The 23,168-nt window shown below is 35.7% G+C and overlaps 1 protein-coding gene and 2 non-coding genes across 3 annotated transcripts; all 3 read right to left on the reverse strand.

Annotated features, from left to right (window-relative positions):
• Positions 1 to 6,213: 6,213 nt before the first annotated feature.
• On the reverse strand, positions 6,214 to 6,286 carry TRNAM-CAU. The gene has a single exon. It is a non-coding gene; the product is annotated as a tRNA-Met (tRNA).
• Positions 6,287 to 11,683: 5,397 nt separating this feature from the next.
• Positions 11,684 to 21,433, reverse strand: LOC121421649 (purine nucleoside phosphorylase-like). The gene is made up of 6 exons (XM_041616417.1): positions 20,711 to 21,433; positions 19,758 to 19,927; positions 18,805 to 18,908; positions 15,954 to 16,129; positions 14,135 to 14,325; positions 11,684 to 13,111 (listed from the first exon to the last, which is right to left on the reverse strand). The coding sequence occupies exons 1-6, from the start codon at positions 20,734 to 20,736 to the stop codon at positions 12,903 to 12,905; spliced, it is 876 nt and encodes a 291-aa protein (XP_041472351.1). The 5' UTR covers positions 20,737 to 21,433; the 3' UTR covers positions 11,684 to 12,902.
• Positions 14,568 to 14,640, reverse strand: TRNAK-UUU. The gene has a single exon. It is a non-coding gene; the product is annotated as a tRNA-Lys (tRNA).
• Positions 21,434 to 23,168: the final 1,735 nt, after the last annotated feature.

Below are 23,168 nucleotides of genomic sequence, written 5' to 3' on the forward strand. Positions count from 1 at the left end.
TATACGTTGTTAGACCAAACGAAAATGGTGTTGTTTAACATTTCTCTGGTGTTAAATCAACACCAGAAGTTTTGCAGAGTATTTTGTATGTTAATATTATTTTTGTGTTTGTTTTTTTAACGTACAGAATATTGGCAGATGCTAATGAGGTTCCATTTCATTCAATTTAATTCACCTCTGTATAACCAATCGCTATAGTCTCAAGTAATTTCTGAAAAAAAAAATAACTCAAATGGGGGAAAACACTTCTTTTCCCGTGAATCGTCGATCTGGAACCAACTATTCCATTCGACACATTCGACCAGAGACTCACAAATTCATTGTTATTATTTTTTTCATTTCCTTTTATGATTTTAATGTAGGCCTATATTTAAAATTGATGGACATTGTGCACTTTTAAAACCATAGGCCTACTTTCAACCTTTTATTTTTTATTGGTTCGATATTCATTTAATATATTTATTTTTTCCTTCATCACTTTATTCAATATTCAAAATCAAACAAAGCAACAAAGGTGAATATACAATAAAAAGGAAATTAGCCCAGGTCATGAAGTAATAAATTACATACAGGGCAACATGTGTGAATTACAGAGAAAACGATTTACAATATAAACAGTAATTAAAAAATATATAGAAGATTAAAGCCTGTGTATAGTTTTGGTAAATCCACCAAAATGCACCTATCACTATTCCAATTCATTGCTAGCTAATATGAATGGATATGCCCTATAACAGTTATGATGTGGAGGATATGAAATGAAAATGTGTTTTACAGGATAAATTTTGCGATTTTACATGGAAATTTAACTTGATCGGGTCACCCGATCAAATTAAAATATCTGTGTGTTTTTGTCTTTCAATTAAATCCTATATCCAAATCATGGAATGGGCTGAAACTTTCAAGATATGTTCTTTGTCTGTAACTTTTGGATATCTAATCACTAAATTTATAAGATAAGTGCTTGAATGCCCATTTTTTTAATTTAAAACAAGCATCGCCGAGAGAGGGCGCTATATATCCAAGATTTGAATATTTGAAATTTTCTCAGAGAAGTGCAGTTGGAAAAATATCTAACGGTCTCTACGCTTCAGTAAGACTGTCATATTAGATGATATTCGATTATCAATCACATTATTGACCCTTTACCAAAGCTATACACAGGCTTTAAGTTTTGTGAAAAAAATATATATATATATCATAAGTTGTGTATAATGCTACATAATAGAAAAGTGAACAATTAACATTAAAGATGTTGATCTGGATTTCTTATATGTAAACCATTTGCACGTTGTTTTTTCTCCTATTTTATTGCGTTTCAGGGCCTTTGGGGGTGGGAACAACATTATGCTGAAAGAGCCCCTCGCACAATAATACTAATGAAATAATGTAAAATTTACCATTCAAAAAACGTTTTTCCAATTGTAATGCAAAGACGAGCAACCACTCGATGAATCTCCTTGTATCATTAGACAAAGAATGGCATTCATAACTTTTGAGTTATGCAGTTTATGCGTGTAAAATACCTTGAAATTGTATTTAAAATGTTTTTATTTTCAACCTAAATGAATTAAATTCACCGGGACAGAACAGCACCCGAGTACAAACTCGTGCATATTAAAAAAAATCTGACGTAAGGGGCGCTAGTCCTTGCTCGTGCTCGTGCATGACTCTCCATTCACTGCCAATACCTAATTTGGAATGCGAAAGAATCATTTCGCGTACCATTTTCTCATTTGCTGACAGACTCATTTGTCTTCTACGTCTTGTCATCCCCCCTCTCTGTTTTTTTTCCTGTCTTGCGCAACATATCCTTTACAACGAAGACCTCTTTGTGTGAAAAGCTTTGCATTTGTTCAGTTTTTATGTTTCCGCCAATATGATTTCTTTTTCTCTTTTTCTTTCCTGTAATACATGCATGTACGCATATAGTAAGTCGACTATAATTTCTTCTTTTCCAAGGGGGATCCACAATTTTACAAGCTTTGCTTTTTAGTGGATCCCCCTCATTTCCATATCCATTTAAGCTCTATATATGTTTCACAATCATATGATTATGTAGTTCGAGACGAGCTTAACAGCATGACTGATACAATTGAATCTCTTTTTATTGAAATTACTATCCCCAACAGCAAAAACATTATCATAGGTGTTATATACAGGCCTCCGAGTTCGAACATCAAATCATTTCTAGATCATCTCTCTGACTTGGTTAAAAATCCAATTTTTGATAGTAAAAATTGCTTTATAATGGGCGATTTTAATATTGATTTATTAAAACAAAATAATGTTACACAAGATTTTTTGGAAATATTTCTATCCGCTTCTTACTTACCTTTAATATCTAAACCAACACGCATAGTCAATGAATCCGCTTCTCTTATTGATAATATTTTCTGTAATATTCTTCCCCCACCCGATTCCTTCATATTACTCTCTGATATCACAGATCACTTCCCTGTTTCGACTAATTTCTCTTTAAAAGACAGATTCAATAACAATAGCCGTCCACTAAAACGAAGAATAACACACGAAAATATAGCTCGTCTGGGTGCTAGCTTTTACGATGCTAATGGGTCTTGTGTTTTTGATAGTAACGACGTTAACTTGTCCTTTGAAAATTTTATGAATATTTTTAATCTACACTTTGACACTTATATTCCGAAACTTAGAGATAAGCCATCTAACTACAAAAAATCACCGAAGCTTCCATGGATTTCTAAATCGCTCTTGCGTTCGATAAATAGAAAAAATAACTTATATTATAAATACGAAATGAAACGGTCTGAGCAATCCAAACTTAAATATACTTATTATAAAAATACACTGACAAAGATTATACGTTTAGAAAAGAAAAGATATTTTACTACTCAGTTACAACTTTACAAGCGTGATATGCAAAATACATGGAAAATTTTAAAACAAGCAATGAATATATCAAATAATAAATCCAATATTACAAAAATTAGATCTGGCGATGTCATTTTTGAAGATTCTCGCCAAATTTGCAATATGCTGAATAATCACTTTTCTTCAATTGGGGAAAATCTTGCAAGTAATATTCCTCCCGCAGCAAAACACTTTTCTGAATTTTTAGGACCACCAAATTCTAGTTCAATGTTTCTCGCTCCAACTTATAATCAGGAGATAATTAATATTGTTTCTGATTTCAGTTCTAAAAAAAGTACAGGACATGATGACATCAATAATTTTCTTCTTAAGGGGATAATATCGTCAATTGCGGATCCCCTAACTCATATATTCAATCAGTCACTTCTTAACGGCATTGTTCCCGAGAGCATGAAAATAGCAAAAGTCATTCCTTTGTTTAAAAAGGGTGACAAATTAGATGTAAATAATTACCGCCCAATTTCTTTGTTATCTACATTGTCGAAAATACTAGAAAAGATTATTTATAAAAGAACTATTAATTTTCTCAAATCAAATAATATACTTTCAAATTCCCAATTTGGATTTAGGGAAAAGCATAGCACTACACATGCATTATTGAGTTTCATTGAAAAAGCGGCACATTCAATCGATAAATCTTCTCATTTAATTGGTTTGTTCCTGGACTTCTCCAATGCCTTCGACACCATAAATCATGATATTTTACTAAACAAATTACATCATTATGGAGTGCGTGGGAAGGCCTTGGAGTGGTTCAGGAGCTACCTCTTGAATAGGAAGCAGTATGTCTTTTTAAACGGATGCAATTCTCAAATGAAAAAAAATAATTGTGGAGTTCCACAGGGTAGTCTTTTAGGCCCGATTTTGTTTATAGTTTATATTAATGATTTTTGTAGATCATCAGATGTTCTTTCTTTCATTCTCTTTGCGGACGACTCTAACTTATTTTTTTCACATAAAAATCCTCTTCACCTTGCTAATACAATCAACTCTGAACTAAAAAATGTCACCCAATGGATAAGAGCAAATAAATTGTCAATAAATTTACAAAAAACAAAATATATGTTGTTTAGCAACTCTATTAATACACTTCCTGTTGATATTATTTTGGATGGAACTCCCTTGGAAAATGTATCCCATATTAAGTTTCTTGGAATAACAGTCGATAATAAGCTCTCATGGAAATTCCACATAGATAACATATGTAAAACTATTTCACGCAACATTGGTATAATTAACAAGCTTAAATTTTGTTTGCCATTATCGTCCCTGCTTACATTATATTCATCCCTTATATTACCTTATTTAAATTATGGAATTTTAGCGTGGGGCAACACACATCAAACACTCTTAGACAAATTACTCCTATTACAAAAGAAGTCTCTTCGTGTCATATGTCACAAAGCATATTTGTCTCATACTGACCCATTATTTTTGGAACATAAAATATTGAAAATTAAAGACTTGTATTTGTTCATTCTCGGTCAGTTTATGTACAATTATAACAATAACAACCTCCCAAATGTATTTCATTCAATGTTTCCAAAAAATCAATCCATTCATAACTATCCAACAAGGCGATTGGGTGAATTCCATTTACCACTTCTAAGAACTTTGCTGGCTCAGAACACATTTATATATGAGGGACCGAAGTTATGGAACTCACTTCATAATGATATAAGAACTGCAAAATCTTTGAACTCTTTTAAGACTAAATTCAAATTATCTCTATTAAAATCTTATAATGTATCCTCAAATTAAATCTTATTCATCATCTCTGTCAAGAGGTTAGTCATCATTTTTACTATAAAGACTATAATTAAAACATAAATCATCCCTTTTTTAATTGAAAAAAAATCTGACACAAGTCCTTCCCAATTGTGCTCGGTTTTTAACCTCATATATTATTTGTGTCTATCCTCTCATCTTTTTTCTCTTTCCTGTCCGCTTATATCCGCTTTCCTACCGCTTATTTATTTACGGCATCAATCACATTTCTCGCGCATTTTATTCTTTCCAGGTCATTTTATATATTTTTTTTCTCCTTTTATACACATTGAATCCAGTTTGCTTGAGTCCACGATGGCATGTGTTCTACCTACGTTTAGCAGCACCCATCCATCTTCTCAGGGCATTCTCCCCTTTCTCTTTTCTTTTTTTTTGGGGGGGGGTGGGAAGGGTGGATATATTTTGGACATATTTCAGGACGGTTTGTTTTATCCTATACAATCTATATTTTTTGATATCTTCGTATTTTATATTTTGTAAGTATTATTTCTCTCTCATTTATTTTTTTTTTTTTTTCTCATTTGATTACATATGTCTGCATTTGTACTCTGTTAATGGTTTTGTTATCTATTTTTGAGGGGCCCACATTGTACAAGCATTGCTTTTTAGTGGGTCCCTCCATTTCCATCTTAATTTAATTTCTATTGAAAAATAGTTAAAACCTCCAATGTGTTGCCCAAATCGTGTAAGTTTTTTCCACAACATATGTATTATTATTTTTGTTTCTTTGCATTGGATATAAATAATTATTTTTATATATATGGTATACAATTTGTTTTTGTTTGATGGAAGTGAAATAAATAAAATTGAATTGAATTGAATTGAATATATTATACTGGTTTTTTTTACGAAGTAAGAATGCCCTTCTGTAAAATTGTATTTGATTTGTATTGTTTTATATTACTTTGTATTATGTTTTGAATGGAAATGAAATAAAAGAATTTAATTGAATTGAATTGAATTGACAGACAATGCAGGTAGGGGCGTCGTCAGAATGTTTTGATGGAGGGGGGGTGGGAAGACGACCTATATGATTGTGACGTCAGCTTACACTCAATTGAATTACCCGAGTTATGAGTTAGAAGACCCAACCCTCTTTTTCTCCCTTTTTCCTGATTCCATTCCCCTCTTTTTCTTTTTTCTCTTCACTACTGGAAAAGAAGATAGGGGTTGTCCCTCTGACCCCCCCCCCCCCGTCGTCGCACTGCTCCCGACTGCCAGGGTGGGGCTGTTCACGAGATCTTAATGAGTACGTGCGAATTCCGTAGCTAGATCGTGCTCCTCAGCTCTTCAAAACTCAGAATTGCTCAGAATAAGGACGACAGGTTGCTCTTTTCTGTTTTTTTTTCAAGGGTTTGATTGCATGTTTCCTGATGATAATTTGTTCCTTCTTTGCATCTTTTAAAACAACACGATCATTTGTTTATAAACTACATTTTTTTTCAAAAATAGTCGAAGACAAATCGGCTATTAATTTCAAAAAAAAAAATCTATATAAAAAAAATTGAAGCAGCCTGCCCCGTGTGAGGATCGAACTCACGACCTTCAGATTATGAGACTGACGCGCTGCCTACTGCGCTAACGAGGCCGCTGGATTTGACGAGGTAAAATTGCAGCCGTCTTTTCTCTCGCGCGCTCTCTCTCTCTTGTGCACATCGCTCACTAATTCCTTTAAGCCTTTTTTCCCCTTTCATATATCCCTTTCTTTTTCACAAGATATTCAAATTCAAATTTGAATAAACATATAGGCTTATATATTATCTTTTGATGCCAATATTTTTGCACATGACTTGTACAAATACTTTATTTATCTTTCAATACGTTTGAACTATCTCAGAAATTGAAATGATCAAAGTTTACCTTCATTATGTTCTAGGCTAGTGACAAGGAAAAAGAGATGGACGACTTTGTGATGAAAATCTTTATTGTTGTATTTCCAATTTATAAAAATAAAAGTTTAAATATTCATGATATTAACAGTATCAAGAAATGGGAGACTGCGTGTTTTCCTGAAATTGTGATTATATTAGAATCAAATTGGAAACTCTTTTCCCTCATCTTTATTATTCAAATAATTTAATTTTGATCTAAAACAGTTAGACTATTGTCCGATTTACAATGAGAATAGCGCATTGCACAAATTAAGACATATACGGAATGAAGAGAACTAGTGTTTCTTGATAATGATTTGAAATGTTATTATCTGGTACATTTCATTCGCAGATAAATAATATGTTTTGTCATGTTTGTTCATACCGAAATACGGTCATACTTGAATTATTCAGAAGTAAACGTCGCAAAAACAAAGAAAGTTCCTTACCATGTTTATCAAAACTCAAGTATTCTATAAATGAAACAATAGGGAATTTTCACATTTTCTAGGAAGACACTCTCTTCAACGCATCGATTCCTTTGAACATGAAATTAAAATCACAATGGAGAGCTGAGATGCTTTTGTCGAAAGTTGGTAGACTGCAATAGCAGATATTCCGAAGATTTGCACCAGATAAAAACTTGCAAATATGTCGTTGACCACTGAGAGTCAAGAGATTCCGATGCTGTCACCGGTCCACCAGCTTTCGTCAAAAAAACCTCTCAGCTCTCCATCGTGATTTGACTTGCATTTTCAAAGGAATCGGTGCGTTTTGGAGAGTGTCTCCGTAGCAAATGCGAAAAGTTCGGAATATCCATGGCAAGGAAGGACATGAAGGATATACAGTATACCGTTCTTTTGTTTATTCTTCTGATTGAAAATTATCAAACATATACATTCCAATTAGATCCAATAATGTATACTGTACATGTATCTAAAAGTATTGTACATGTATTGTACATGTATCTAAAAAGATAAACCTAACTGAAATATAACGAATAAAAAGGGGAAACATAATAATACAAAAATAAAACAACAGAAAAGGAATGGTGCTCACTTCACTAAAATATATAATAATAGAACAAATATAAACAAAATGTTCATGGAACTATTCCGTGCACGTCAACACCTGCTGGTGCCCGTTTGATAAAACTTGTTACTATAACAAGTTTGCTACGACAGTTAAAAGCTACTGAAATCCTTCAATCTGATAGGCTGAAAGAAAATTTTATAATATAAATCTAGCAGTTGTCATTATAACAATTCTTTGTGAAACCGGAGCCTGGTCTAGTTCTGCAGCTTTTAGAAGAATTCGCTATACTCATTAAAGGATACACACAAAGAAAATTCACGAAAGTGATGATTATAGACAAATTATATATGAATGGAAAGGTCTTGTCTTTTTATACACAAATATGTCACTAAAAAGTCTTACAGATGTTGTGGAAATGCAAGAAATGACATTAATAGAGACCCTTCTCAGCCCCCCAGCCGCCCCCAGGCAGACATTCACGCGATCGAAAACAGTCGAGAATAATGACGTCACATGATCGACTACACACTATCTCTCTGTGCAATACACTGATACACCTTCCTGGTCTCTATTTTTCTTCGAATTTACCGTTTTCTTAATGTGTTGTGATATCCGATTTCGACATCTTCAGACGATAAGAGAACCAGAACTGTGTTACTTTGTCCATTTTTATTGAATTATGAACTGGAAAGACCGATTTTGTCCACTCGACAGTCTTCGTTGTGTTGCTCTGATTCCAAGCTGTACGGTCCCATTCACTTGCTGCCGATGCAGGTTACGCTGTTTGATCCAGTCAAAAGTCAAGGTAAGCTGCTAAGCATGTTTGGAAACTGTAGTCTGTACTTGTTCTGACGATGCATTCAGGTCAGATGACAGATACAGATCTGATATAATTTTAGAATCATGCATTTTGGCATGACTACTATTTAAATTAAAAAGTCTTTATTTTAGAAATAATGTTTTTGCACAATTCCAGCAGATTTTTCTTCACAAAGACTTCAGTCAGATTTCTAAATAAACTGGTCAGGACTCAGGCGATTAAATTATTTAGGAGCACTGGCATGGACCATGGCTGAAAATATGCTGTTTCAGAGGAATGTTTGGCATTATCGTAGTTTTTGTCCCCAGTCCATTCACTGCCGTTTATTTCGTCAACGGCGGTGATCCACTCCCATTGACTTTGTACACAACGAGCGCACAAACACCAAATTTCACGATAAGGCCGAATGTTTTCACGATAAGGCCAAATGTTTAAGTTTTTATTATACACAGGTCTAGTACCCAATGCGTTTATGCTCAGGAGGGCCCTGTATCGTATACATCCAGATACACAGAATTATATCACCATAATGCCGATGTCATGAAGCAAGACAAATTTTCAGCAGTGGTTACCCTGATCATGCTGATTCCTGGCCAAAACTAGAGTCTGGTGTTTCTTTCTGATTAGAGTGCTTCTACATATGAATGCGTAGTGCCTTCAACATAAAACAATGAAGATAAATGCACTCTTTGTAATGACACAGAGTACCGTACCTCAAGTGATTCACTACCGCTAAGTGGTAAGTAGAGTGGGGCCTACACAAACATCACTTGAGCGTTGAGGTAGAGCACCAGTGTTCTGAGTGGAATTTTTCAGGTGTCTAAACCTACTATTATTTGTTGTTGACCGGGAATTACAAGCCACCGCACGTCGTCAATCATCAAGATAATGAAATTCATACTTTGATTTGATTATTTAAATTATTTCTTTATTTTTTCTCTCTTCTACACACAGATCTGCACACTTGCTGACTCTGGTGACTTCTGGTCTCTGCTCGCTACTTCAATCTGGGAGATTCCATCATGTCTTCTTACTGATTTGGATATAGCCATTTTTTTTTTCACTCTTTCCAGGAGCTACGATGCAAGTTTTGGACTGATAATGATGCAACAGAAAATTTATCTTTATCGATCTTGGAAACGATTTTGAGCACAGTTTTGGAGAGAACTAAAAAAATTGACTTGGACAGGAATACAGCTTGTCGAAAATAAGAACACACAACTTAAAACGAAAAAAACAATTTTAATGTTATTAGGGCATTTTGCAAGAAATTTTCTAATCGATCACACGTCCCAAATCAAGGGTAAGTCCTTTGATTAAAGACAAACATGTACATGTAGTTGAACTGCTATTGCAACTCAACCTTATTACGCTTGAATTTGAATTGAAGACTTACGCTTGATTTGCAATGGAACATAAGTTTCTTGCAGTGCCCCATATTTGTGTTTTGTTATCAGATATCTAACGTGCTGATTTTTCTCGAAAGGTATAATATATTTGTCCTTTTAAACGGTATTTGAATATGGGTACGCCTTTTATTTGTTTTCCACAATATTTATTGCATGTACATGTATGAACAGAAGTGAAATATTTATTGTGAAGCACTGAATGTTGTGTGCTGTTGTGTGATGGTTCATCATTTTTTTTTGTTCTAAGACTGTAAGCCTGGTGGGTGTGAGGAAGTGGCCTGGATGAAAGAAAAGTGAACATGTGCCCAATTTCAGATTTGCATATTTTAAGACAATTTTGTTTCTGGATAAATATTGCTATGCATTCCCTACATTAAGAGTAAAGGAGAAGTCCACACAATCAAAAATTCATTTGAATTTAAAGAAAAATAAGATATTGCAGGAAATTTCATAAAAACTTTGATTCATATTAATATAATTACTACTCTAACATTGAGAAATTTTGCCTAATTTATAAAACGATGATATGCTCATCTGTGTTGATGTGCAAATTACACTAACCGTTATGTCACACGCACTAAGTTCTTTTGTATTTTGTTGTTTGATATATTTACATGACATGTAGATTTGATATTTAATTTTCTATTTATTTTCTGAAAAATTTTCAGAGGGATTTTAATTCCTCCAAATAACATTTAGAGTTACAGTTCCGTAAATGTAACCTATTGTGTTCGGATGAAGAAATTCCTATACTCAAATCTGCAAAGAATTAAAAAACAAAATGCCACAAAAAAATTAGAAACGAATGTGATGTGACAACACTAATTTGCATATCATTGTTTTGTGACTGTTTTGAGTAAAAACAGCAAGGGAAATTACTCTATTCAAATAATTTTTAGTTGATGTGGACTTGACTTTTAACTCATCCTGTACCCCTCCCATCCCAAATAAGAGTAGAATCTAATCAAGAACTTGAAAATCAAAAGCAGCAATTAAATAAGATTTGATAAATACAGGTCTGAATGGGATTTCACAAGAAAAAAAAGCTGGGTAGGGACGAGAAGGAATAAAAAAAAAATAACCAAGTTAATCCGAGTTTTGAACCAGGGTCCTCGAACATGTCAAAACGATGGCCAACACGTTTGGCCACAGACCACTCCCTACATTGTAATGTGCTTTTAAGATATATCAAACAACGTCCGCTCGCCGCTGTGGGCTAATCATGTTTCGGCAATCCAACTGCAATTTCAATCATTTCGCGATGGATATTGCCATGTTATTTTGTGGTTCCTGACTTTGTTACGTAATGAAATTTCATAATTTTTTTTCAGTCGTGACGAAGAATGTCTATGCTTTATATTGATTATAATATCAATTTGTCGCAAGTGTGATTTCTAAGTGAAAATATGCTTTGTTTATTCAAATATATTTCTTGAAAAAAAAATCATTTTTTCTAAGCTAAATATCGGTTACCAAAATACGTTAAATGTGCGCTTTATTTCACTGTTCAGTAAATTCAAACTTTTATCTATATAACAAGACCAATCTTGTGAGGAATAAACAATTCTAAGAGCAAAAAAACGCTGATTGGAAAGATCGTCTTCAATGGGCTGCTGTCAGCTCAGCTGCTCACGCTCATTGTGTGACGTCACTCAGCTGGAGCTCGCAAGAGGACCGATGGAAGGCAGAAATATGGCATGAAAATAAATCATTTTTGAGAGCTGATTTCTGCAAACTCTAATGACTATTTTGAAAAGTGAAGTTATATATCTGATTAGTAATACTTCCCCTTTACAATGATGACCACAAAAAGGCATTATAAAATACTTTGGATTCTTCGAGTGTCTCCTTTAAGCAGTTAAGCCAAGGAATGGCGTTATTCCTTTTCCAATGTAAATCCCAGCATGCCACGGCGGAAGTGTGGTCTAAAACTCTAGTTTACTTTAGTCTGGGGTTAAATCGAAATATCAGAATAATTATTATTATGATTATTATCATTACTATTATTATTATTCAATCATTATTGAAGCTAGACGACTGGACATCGTTCTCTTAAAGAAGAAGGGGAAGGAATGTCTCGTCATAGATATTGCGATTCCAGGAGACTGTGCACAGACCTTGGCGTAAAGAGGAAAAGATACAAAAGTATAACGATTTGGCATGGGAGCTGAGAAGGATATGGAAGGTGAATACGAAGGTGGTACCAATAGTCATCGGAGCCGCAGCAACTGTGACAACAAGACACAGAAGCCTTCTGGCTGTTCTAGGAGTCGAGGTGTCCTTTGAAACGATACAGAAGGCGAACTTGCTTGGAACATGTCATATCCTACGGAAGGTCTTGAATTAGAAGGAGAAGTGAACAATGAGAAGAGAACCCATTTGATAGAATATAAAACAATTACCCTAGATTTCTGGAAGAAGTCCGGTTGCTGTTTAATATACCAACTGAACATCAACTTGTGGACAAGGGAGATAATAATAGCAATAATAATAATAACATACCTTCTCGAGAGCTCATCTGCTCGGAATTCCAGAAGATTACGGCAACTCGTCCATTTCGAGGCCATTTTGTAAAACATATTTTATTTCAAATTTCTTTTATTTTTAGTAGACATTAATGAATGCAGTCACAATATATATTAAAAAAAAGATGTGATAGTTGTCTACTGAAATATGCCTTTGATACTTCAAAATATGTTGTTAATATGTCGTTGCAATAAACAAGAGAAAAGAAAGATGGCTGCCTAAGGGGGTAGTTCGCTCCTTTTGCGACGGGGCAGGTCCGCCCCACTTTTCATTTACATTTTTTTTTGTCCGACAAGTTGTTGGGCCTCCTTGCTTCTTGATTGGCTCACAAGCACAGCCTCTAGGGTAATTGTCGGATAAAATATTAAATATTATTCCGATAAAACATCCGACAAGTCCTTTCATGAATCAATTTCTTGATCAACCCTCCATTGGTTGTCGAAAGTTTCAGTCCGTTTGACAACGAGGCGGACAATGAACACACAGACGAGATCGACCGCGATCCTTTTTCGCTTTGGTGAGAGTCTGCAATCGATGATCCGGTCATTCGCAATCCAGCCTCTCTACCACGCCGACGACCAAATCGTTCATGGCCATCGCCCGCCATTTCACCGTCTCCAACACGTCCTCGTCGTGGGCGACGACGCCGGCAGCCCCGTAATCCATGGTCACCAGATCCGTGATCAAGGATAATCCCAGTGCTCGCATCCCGCAATGCCTTGCAGCCACCACTTCCGGTACTATGCTCATTCCTGAATGTTGGAATAAAAGGTCACAATACACGGCTTACAGTGTCATGACTTCAAGTTTTTTTGTAATTTTTTTCGATCTTGTTTTTATCAAATATAAATCGAACAACCAGAGCAGCAGTAATAGGCATTGGCGGCGGAAGCCAAAAATTTTAGGAGGGGACAACCAAAAAATTTTTGACAAGCAAAAAGGTTCTCAACCCAAAAGTTCTAGGGAGGACATAGCAAAATAAATTGACAAGCAAAAAAAAAAAAAAAAAAAAAGGTTCTCAACCCAAAAGTTTTAGGGAGGACATAGCAAAAAATAAATTGACAAGCAAAAAAAAAAAAAAAGGTTCTCAGCCCAAAAGTTTTAAGTTTTAGGGAGGACATAGCAAAATAAATTGACACGTTCCCCCCGCATCCGCCGCCTATGGTAATAGGTAATGTAACTATGTAAATGGCATATCTCAACTTTTATTTTTTATTGTTCTGGTATTCCATTCTTCTTCGCGAAAGAAAAAAAATCAAAATTATCTTAATAAGCTTTTAATGATCCAATCAAATAAAAAAAAGCGAATAATGCGTCTTCGTCTTGGTAAGAATGGTTTGTATAACCTAAACAGAATGGTGATATTTTGAAGGAACTCGAAGAAGGAATGTAAATGTTATGACAGCTTTTGCTACGGACGATACTCAAAATCAAAATAAAGCATGGAAAATAAGTGCTTTTAGCACATTGTTTATATTTTAACGATTCATATTAGAACTGTGACCCTCTTAGCGGTAAATCGTTATTCTGATAGGATACGGGATGAAAACATTTGTTTGCATTATTGTGAGATGGTATGCTTTTTTCAGGATTAATAAGATGACCAACTCTACCCTTATCAGTACTCTTTTGTTATTACATTCTCTTTCCTCTTTTGTACCCATTTCTTTCTCCTTTCCTGATTATTTTTTTTTCATTTTCATTAGCCCCCCCCCCCCGTTGGGCGGGCTTTTTCCCTTTCCATCCCCCCCCCCTCTTTTTTTTTTTTTACTAACCTACGGCATCTCCTCCCAGAGAGCGAAGAAAACGAGCCTCAGCGGGAGTCGGGTAGGAGGGGCCCCCGACCATCAGGTAAACGCCCTGCTTGGTGAAGGGGGCAAGGCGGAGTTCCTCGGCGACCCTCAGGGCCGACATGCGCAACTTCTCATCGTATACCTTGTTCATATCGACAAACCGCGAACCGAACCTATAAACGATCAGGAAACATAATGAGAAGCAAATGGTTGGTGAAATGTGATGTCCTTGTACGAGAAAATAGTGGCAAAACGAGGAAAACTATAAACATGATAAAGAAAAAAACATCAACCTGCATTTAAAAGTTAGCATTCACATGTATATTCAACAATTTTCAAACAACTCCTTATTGATATTGTATTTTCTTACAGTGTTCTTGTAAAAATATCGAGAATAGAGGTGGGGAAAGGGGTGAGCCTGATAAGGAACTTGAATCCTTGACCCTCAGATTAAAAGTCTGATGCTCTACCGACTGAGCTTACCGGGCTTCGGTGAGGACACAAAAGACTAAGTACATGATTACTTTGAAAATCTTCCGTTATTTGCAAATCCTGTTTATTATGCTAATGTTAATGATTGTGTTTAATTCCTGGAGGTTTAAACCCCAGTAGCAGAGTATTAATAGTTTATCTCGATATCAATGAAATTCATGTGGGGTCCAGTCCGGGAATCCGGATAAATATTGTTGAAATGTCTGAAAAGCCACGAACGATGATACCTCGGTCACATTTGCTCTGCGGCGGCCGTACGGCGCGTTGAAAACAGTCGTTTTATTCGTTCTTATTCAAACCACCTATGTAAAGCTGGTACAAAACAGTGTTAAAACGGCTGTTTCGTGACCAAGGTATAACATTCGAACTGTAATACAGTGTAGGTCAATCATGCTTTCGGATTTGGCCTAGCAAAATCATAATCATCATCACCATCTTCTAAAGGAAGAAGAAGAAAAGAAGGAGAAAAGGGAGAAAAGGAAGAAGATGAAGACGGACGAATAGAAGAAATTGGTGGTGGTGGTGATGATGTTGATGATGATGATGATGAAGAAAAAGAAGGAGAAGAAGAAGAAGAAAAGAAGAAGAAGAAGAAGAAGGAGAAGAAGAATAAGAAGATATGCAACAACAACACAAGGGGCCATTTCGCGTAGATACATGTATAGGGAAAGGCGGGGTAAGTTGAGCATATAGTGGCAAGTTGAGCCACCACCCCAGGCCAATAATGAATGAGTCGGACATTGTGGTGGTGTCATGTATTGATGACCCATTACATAACCCTTAACCCTACCACATTGTTCTCAACTTTGAAACAAAAAGTACTTTTTTAGAGGGAAAAATACACATTTCAGCAAAAAAAAAGTAAAAAAGGGTGTGAAATAGATCATTGCTTTTTACACACACACGTCTTTAAATATAGTAAAGAAATAAGAACAATATTATTAGTCCAGGTATAGATTCTCATTCTTGTCACGGTCTTTTACAAGATGGATGCATATAAAAGAGTTATATATAGGTGAAAAATATTTCCCAAGAATCAAATTTAAAGGCAAGGTACTCACATGTATTTCTACATTATTATTGGTCATATCAATTCTAACATGCAAATTTCATAAAGTGTCACAACTTACCCCGCCTTCCCCTACTATACTTAATGTTACCATAATTGTCATTAACTACCGTGAAAAACTTTCATTCGGATTGTCTGCTGAAGAATGTTACCATATCATTTGCCAAGTTGGTAGAGTTAAATACCTGTGACTCTTTATGAAACAGGCACAAAGAAAAGAACAAGAAGAACCTAACCAACCTTTCATCGTTTTTGCCATCGAGTGGGTTTGTCCCTGCGAGGGATGGGATGCCGACGTGGTCGATGTTGACCATGATGTCGCCGAGGTTGAACACGGGGTTGAGAGCACCGCTCGCACTCGTCACGATCACCGTATGAACGCCCATCACCTTCATCACACGGATAGGGGATGCAACCTAATGAGGAGAGAATGGATTGACAAAGGTTAAGACCGAGTGTGTGGGTAGGTAGGTGGAGAACAGGGGAGAGTGTGACAGTGAGTGAGTACATTTATTGCAAGAGTGAGTTGGTGAGTATGTGACTGATTGACTGCTTGCTTGCTTGGTTGGTTGGTTGGTTGATTGATTGAATGATTGATTGATTGATTGATTGATTGATTGATTGATTGACTGCTTGGTTGGTTGGTTGGTTGGTTGATTGATTGATTGACTGCTTGGTTGGTTGGTTGGTTGATTGATTGATTGACTGCTTGGTTGGTTGATTGATTGACTGATTGATTGATTGATTGACTGCTTGGTTGGTTGGTTGGTTGATTGATTGATTGAATGATTGATTGATTGATTGACTGCTTGCTTGGTTGGTTGGTTGATTGATTGATTGACTGCTTGGTTGATTGATTGATTGACTGCTTGGTTGGTTGATTGATTGATTGATTGATTGACTGCTTGGTTGGTTGGTTGGTTGGTTGATTGATTGATTGATTGATTGATTGACTGCTTGGTTGGTTGGTTGGTTGGTTGGTTGATTGGTTGATTGATTGACTGCTTGGTTGATTGATTGATTGATTGATTGATTGATTGATTGACAGCTTGGTTGGTTGATTGATTGACTGATTGATTGATTGATTGACTGAGTGAGTGGGTGAGTGTGGTGGCGGTAGCTGATGTGAATGGGTGGGTTACATGTAGGTGGAGGAAAGGGGAGACTGATTGATTGCATGAGTGAATTCGTGAGTGAGGGTGTTGGTGAAAGAGTGAGTTGGTAAGTATGTGATTGATTGATTGATTGAGTGAGTGAGTGAGTGGTTAGGTAGATATGGTGGCGGTGTAGCTGATGGGAGTGGGTGGGGTAAGTGGGTGGAAAATAGGGGAAAATGGGTGATTGATTAACTGACTGACTTACTGACTGACTGATTGATTGATTGATTGATTGATTGATTGATTGATTGATTGATTGATTGATTAACTGACTGACTGTCTGATTTATTGATTGAGTGGGTGAGTGAGTGGGTAGGTGAATGTAGTGGCGGTTTAGCTGATGGGAGTGGGTGGGGGTGAGTGGATGGGTTGCATGTGGGTGGAAGATAGATGAAAGTGGGTGATTGAGTGATTGATTGCATGAGTGAATTCGTGAGTTGGTAAGTATGTGATTGGGTGAGTGGGTATAGTGGTGACGGGTTAGGTAATGAGTGACTGGGTGAGTATGAGTGGATGAGAAACTAATTGGGTGAGAAATTGGGTGGGTGGATGGGTGATTGAGTGAGTCGGTGAGTAAATGAGCGGGCGATGCAGCTGGTGAGTGATTGATTGATTCGTGAGGGCGTGATGAGTAAGAGGGTGAGTTGATAGTTGGGTGGGTGAGTATGTAATTGAGTAGGGTTGTGAATGAATGAGTCATCTGGTGTGTGAGAGTGGATGAGGAAGTACACTGTTAAAAAAAACCTGAATTTACAGGGGGGAGAAGAAGATTTTGCAGAAAGCAATAACAGATTCATTCTGTAAATTCATAAAACATGCATTTTTCTGCAATTTAAAAGAACATGTCTGTTTAAAAAAGAGAAAGGCTGTTTTATTTAAGGAAATTTGTAAGGATCCTTACACCATATACCAATTTCCTGTAAGATTGCCGCAGGATTTTCTTTTATTTTAAGGATAAATTTTCTAACAGTGTAAGATGTTTTGTGAGCAACAGTGAGTGAATGAGTTAGTGGGTTGGTGGATGGATGAGTGAGTGAGTGGGAATATGATGGATGGGGAATGAGGGACGTAATGACCTCTTTAAGGAAGGAATGAATGGGTATAGGAATATATGATGAATAGGAATATGGATGAATGAAAAAAAATAGTGAACGAACGAATTGATGAAAGAATGAGTGATTAATGAATGTTCAAGTGCATGAAAGAGTAAAGAAGTACTGAATGGAAAATAATGTTTAAGATGTTTCAAATTCGAGGGAGAATTAGGTACTATTTCATGAGCTGAATGAGTCAACTCGCCCTTTTTTATTGGAAGAAGACATTTTATCTAAAAAAATATAGATCATATACCAAATGCATTGTCGAGAAACTGATTCTAGAATAATTAATCGTATTGCTTTATTTTTAAAGGTCACCGCACACCTTACGACTGTTCGCGATCCGATTTTGGAACAAATCGCATTTTGATCATTTTCTGAAAATGTGAATGGAACATAATAATTTTATTTGAGGTTGAAATTTACTGAAAGAATACTTATATAACCATTTTGAAAGATTGCAAGCCTTTATTTTTGGAGTAAAGACAAAATTCGTTTCAAATCGTAGCCAATCGTACGACTGCTATGACGTCATTACGACAAGATATCAAATTCGCTTTTATTCTAAGAAGGATGATAGCATAGTCACATATTTGAACATTAGAATTCGTACGATGATTTAGAAATTACACAGTAAGATATTCAAAGTCTCAATATAAGCATCAAATTCTATTACATTTTCTTCGGAAATCGGGTCGCAGACCACTCGTAAGATGTGCTGTCGCCTAAGTGACGCGGTATATGATAGTTCGTAGCCGGTATTTTGAATTGGGTGACAAAATTTTATCACTCATGTGTCGAAGGAAGACAACATTAGGAACTTAATTCCCCTCTCACCTTCCATGCTGGATACCCCTCGTATAAATGGAATGGTCCTCGCATCATCACCACTGTCTTTCCTTTTAGAGTTCCAAAGCAAAACTCACCCTTTTGTTCTTCGACTTTGAAGGGGAGAAAGAAGAGAGCAGAATATCAATTGATCAATGTCCATTTGATATTTTATTTTATTCATATCATACACTTTAAGTTAGTTCATGTCTATCCCTCATTTTCTTTCTAAATCCACTTCTTTTCGTTCCATTTCTTCGTATTCTCTTTCATCCTTTTCTGATATCACTTCTTCTTTTTCTTATTGTTTTTCTTCGTCTTCTTCCTCTTTTCCATCTTCCTCCTTTGCTATTCTTCTTTCGTTTTTTTCTGTTTCTTCGTCTCCTCCTTCTTCTTCGTATTCCTCTAATGTTTTCTCTACTGCCAATACTGCTTCTATTACTACTACTACTACACCACAACCATCACCACTGCTGCTGCCACTACTGTAATAGAAGTAGAATAAAAATAAGTAGTAGTGGCGGCAGCAGCACTAGTAGCAGTAGTATTTGTAGTAGTAGAAGTAGTATAGCAGTATATAGTAGTAGTATAGTAGTAGTATATAGTAATGATAGTAGTAGTGGTGGTGGTAGTAGTTGTAGTAGTAGTAGTTGTAGTAGTAGTAGTAGTTGTTGTAGTAATAATAGTCATGGAAGTAGTAGCAGCATTAGTAGTAGTACTAGTAGGAGTAGTAGGAGTAGTAGTAGTAGTAGTAGTAGTAGTAGTAGTAGTAGTAGTAGTAGTAGTAGAAGTTGTTGTAGCCAGTAAGGAGTGGTTATTAGAGTAAGTACAAGCTTAGTATAGTATTAACAAGATGATATCAGTTAAGTATAACGAGTGACAGAGATATTACTGAGAAAACTAATCATTATCCTCATCACTGTCGTCGTCGTCATCATTTATAGGTTCATCACTATATTCACCTGTACAGGCTGGAAACTTTGGCACCTTCTCAAATGGGACGTTGTAGCGTTCCTCCAGCTTGTTGGCAAGATCAATCAAGCCAGACCCGCATATGATACCAATACTCGGACGATGTGGTTGCCTTGACAACAGGCACTCGGCCATCCCCTCGTAGTCTTCGTAAGTAAACCTGACCAAATCACCAGTATTATTTTTTTAAAGAGAGAATAAAAGATAAGATTATAAACTCATGACTCATGATGATGAATATTGTAATGTATACCCAGTTGTGTGACCGGACAGGTTGTGTGTCCGGACGATCAATTTTAGAAAGTCATTTGGAAAAATTTACAAGCGAAGTTTCACAAATTTTTAGTACAAAATGTTAGGAAATATCATAAAGAACAAAATAGGAGATGATTGCAAGCATTGAATTCATATTTTTAGGGTAATCCAAAGACAAAAAAGACGGCTTCCACAATATAAATTGTCCGGACACCCGACCCCCCATCCTACTATATTGCCCTGGGTGTACTTCAAAGAAATCTCAAAAATATAGTAAGCATACCTCATATTTACCAATTTATTAGAATGGAAAACTCAATTCGTCCACTCACCAGTTCGTCGAATAACCAGTTTGTTGGACTAAGTGTTAATTGTCTAAATGAATGAAAATGAAATGAGTATTAGACCAACTGGTTATGAGACGAAATGGTAACTAGACGAAGTGATGATTGAACCAAATGGATACTGGACCAACTGGTTGTTACACGAAATTTTGATGGACGGAATGGCATGTGACTTGGACGAGTTGGCAGTAGACAAAATTGGCAATCCCCCCCCCCACACTCACACTAGTAGGGTAGCTCTATTGTCAGCAGTAGCTCCATGTGACGTGCCTTCATTATCATTCAGGTATATCCGAAATGTAACCAAGATTTATAAAAAAATATATATATAGTAATGAACTTACATGTTTTCCACATTGTTATTCGTCATATTCACTCGTCCCAATCAGCCTCAAATGTAATGACTACCTCTGTGTATATGCAAGCCTCCCTTGTCCGGCCTTTTCAAAATATGATTTTAAGAAAAAGCAGCTTACATACTAGAACTTATGACGATATTTTTGTGAAAAAATAAGATCCAGTGAACGCCAGACGATATGAATACAGTTCATTGACCTGTAAAAACTGTGGATAACCTTCCCTTCAGGAGATTCCGTCAGTTTTCCACTTGAAGAAATCTAGGATTCCAAACCGGTTATTTAATGAATTTTTCGTCGCTCGATCTCGAAGTTTTGGCACGGTGCAGTTCAACCTCGAACGATATATCTCAGTTCAATGACGCTGCTGGTAAATGCACTCCGTTACGTTCAGAGTGGTTTCCAGAACGGTCCTGCCATGGCATTATATATATCAATCTGCAGGACCTGCAGATTGATTTATAATGAAGAATGGTTGCAGCTTTATCTACCTCGTCTGATGATAGCAAACGGTGTTAGTCCAATAATAGGCCTCAATAATACATGTTTAGTTAACAAATTTCGTTCCGGAACCCCAGGCCAGCCGTTGGCAAATATATATACAACGGTTAGGAGTTTGGCTTATCGTCATATTACGTTGGAGGGGTTTAAAGTTCAAGTCGCTTTTGACATTACTGTCAACAGTTTGTCACGTAGTCTAAGACTTGCAGACATTTTTCTGTATATATTTTGTGAAAGTTATGTTATGACACTATTAGGTCTATATATTTGCAAATACATACATCACATCCTTTGCTTAGGACTGTTGCATTGAAAGCGTACACAATTAAGGAGAAAACGAATAGTATAGGAAAAACGTGCTGAGTGAGAACGCGGTGTTAGAATCATTTCAAACCAGACCCATCTACAACTGCCTTTAACAAAGGTAAGGTTGTAGAGCGTTGTGGCACGGTGGCTTAGTCTCCGGACTTTGAAACAGAGGGTCGTTGGTTCAAATCCCAGCCATTGCGAAGTTTCCTTCATCAAGAAATCCACATTTTGCTGCACTCAAACCAGGTGAGGGGAATTTATTCATCGAAATGCCGAGCGCATAAAAGCTGCCTGAGCTACTGTACAGCCGGGATAATAATATCCAAGTCCTTTGGAAGCGCATAGACACGTTGCGCTCTACAAAACTGACCATTATTATCATTATTAGGTGTGGAAATCACCGACTTCCCGATTTAATGGAATAAATATAATCGCTGTTTTACAACTTGTAATTTTCAACAATTAATGAAAGAAGAAAATACCTGAAAATGTATTTCAGAAATAGGCCTACTTATGAATCACTATGCTTGTTATGTCAAAGATTTAACGAATTTAGCAACAGTTTGTAAAATAATAATGCTTCACGTCAGTTTAAAGTAAACAGGTTTATTCGATTTGTACATAATATTGTAAATGCAACAATCATAATTATGATGGCATGATTTTACAGCATGCGATGTCTGTTTATTTACACTTCAAATATTTTTTTAATGTTTTTTATTTAATGTGCGTAAGTTAGTTTGCGACAGATGTATACTTAAATTTCCGGACCTTGCGATAATATTTTGAGTATTTTTTGTAAATGGCAACCTTTTTGTCAGTTATTTTCATTTCATTTCCTTTTTCTTGTATTATTTGTATTATCGTTTTCGTCTTATATCTATTAACAATTGTTACTGAATTAGTGTAACATCTTTGTATGAAACTGTAAATATTCAAATTGTTGCTCTGATTGTAAATGTAAACTTATGGGTTTTTTCTGTACCCATTTCGGGTTACATGAGGAAATAAAAATCACATTATCATTGCGCATCTCACATTTTTATTTTTATCATTATAAATAAAAATGAAGGTATTTTATTTAAAAACTATTCGCAGCAAGAGCTGAATTGTACAGAACTTTTGTGTAAAAAACAACATAAAACATAACAATATCAAAATAGAATTTAAAAAATACACGAAACGTGAAAAAATATACTATCATTAATACTTTTGGGGTTAATATGAATCAACAGAATATTTTCAAATATAAGTAATTGCAGAAGTTTCAAAATTTGCCTAAGATATAGTATACGGGAAAGCGGATTGGAAGGATTTATGATGTAAGTGAATTGGAATGGATAAATCTGACTTGAGGATATCGAGATTTTGAATTACTGACGTATACAGAGTATAAAGAGAAATGGAAGTGGGTAACAATGGGTAAATAATTAGAATAAAGTTTTATATACAGAGAGTTTTGTATAATTATTTCGTTCTACTGAAACATTACAGATAGTCGCTGATTATTCGAATTCAATAATAATAAAAAAAGTCACATTGTAACACATACGCATTGGGAAGAGAAGAGTAAAAGTAAAAACTGGGACGAAGGAACAATAAAATAGAGAGAGAGGAGAAAGAGGTGGATAGTGAG

This window comes from Lytechinus variegatus, chromosome 9 (genome assembly GCF_018143015.1).
Source record: "Lytechinus variegatus isolate NC3 chromosome 9, Lvar_3.0, whole genome shotgun sequence".
Classification (NCBI taxonomy): domain Eukaryota; kingdom Metazoa; phylum Echinodermata; class Echinoidea; order Temnopleuroida; family Toxopneustidae; genus Lytechinus; species Lytechinus variegatus.

Bases quoted from the DNA above. Each gene is read 5' to 3' on its own strand.
- LOC121421649 (XM_041616417.1), bottom strand. From the start codon at position 20,736: ATGACGAATAACAATGTGGAAAACAT. The intron at 18,909-19,757 runs GTGAATATAGTG...TCCCCTTCAAAG, and splicing joins AAAGTTTCCAGCCTGTACAG to TCGAAGAACAAAAGGGTGAG. The intron at 14,326-15,953 runs GTTGGTTAGGTT...GATCGTTTATAG, and splicing joins GATGGCAAAAACGATGAAAG to GTTCGGTTCGCGGTTTGTCG.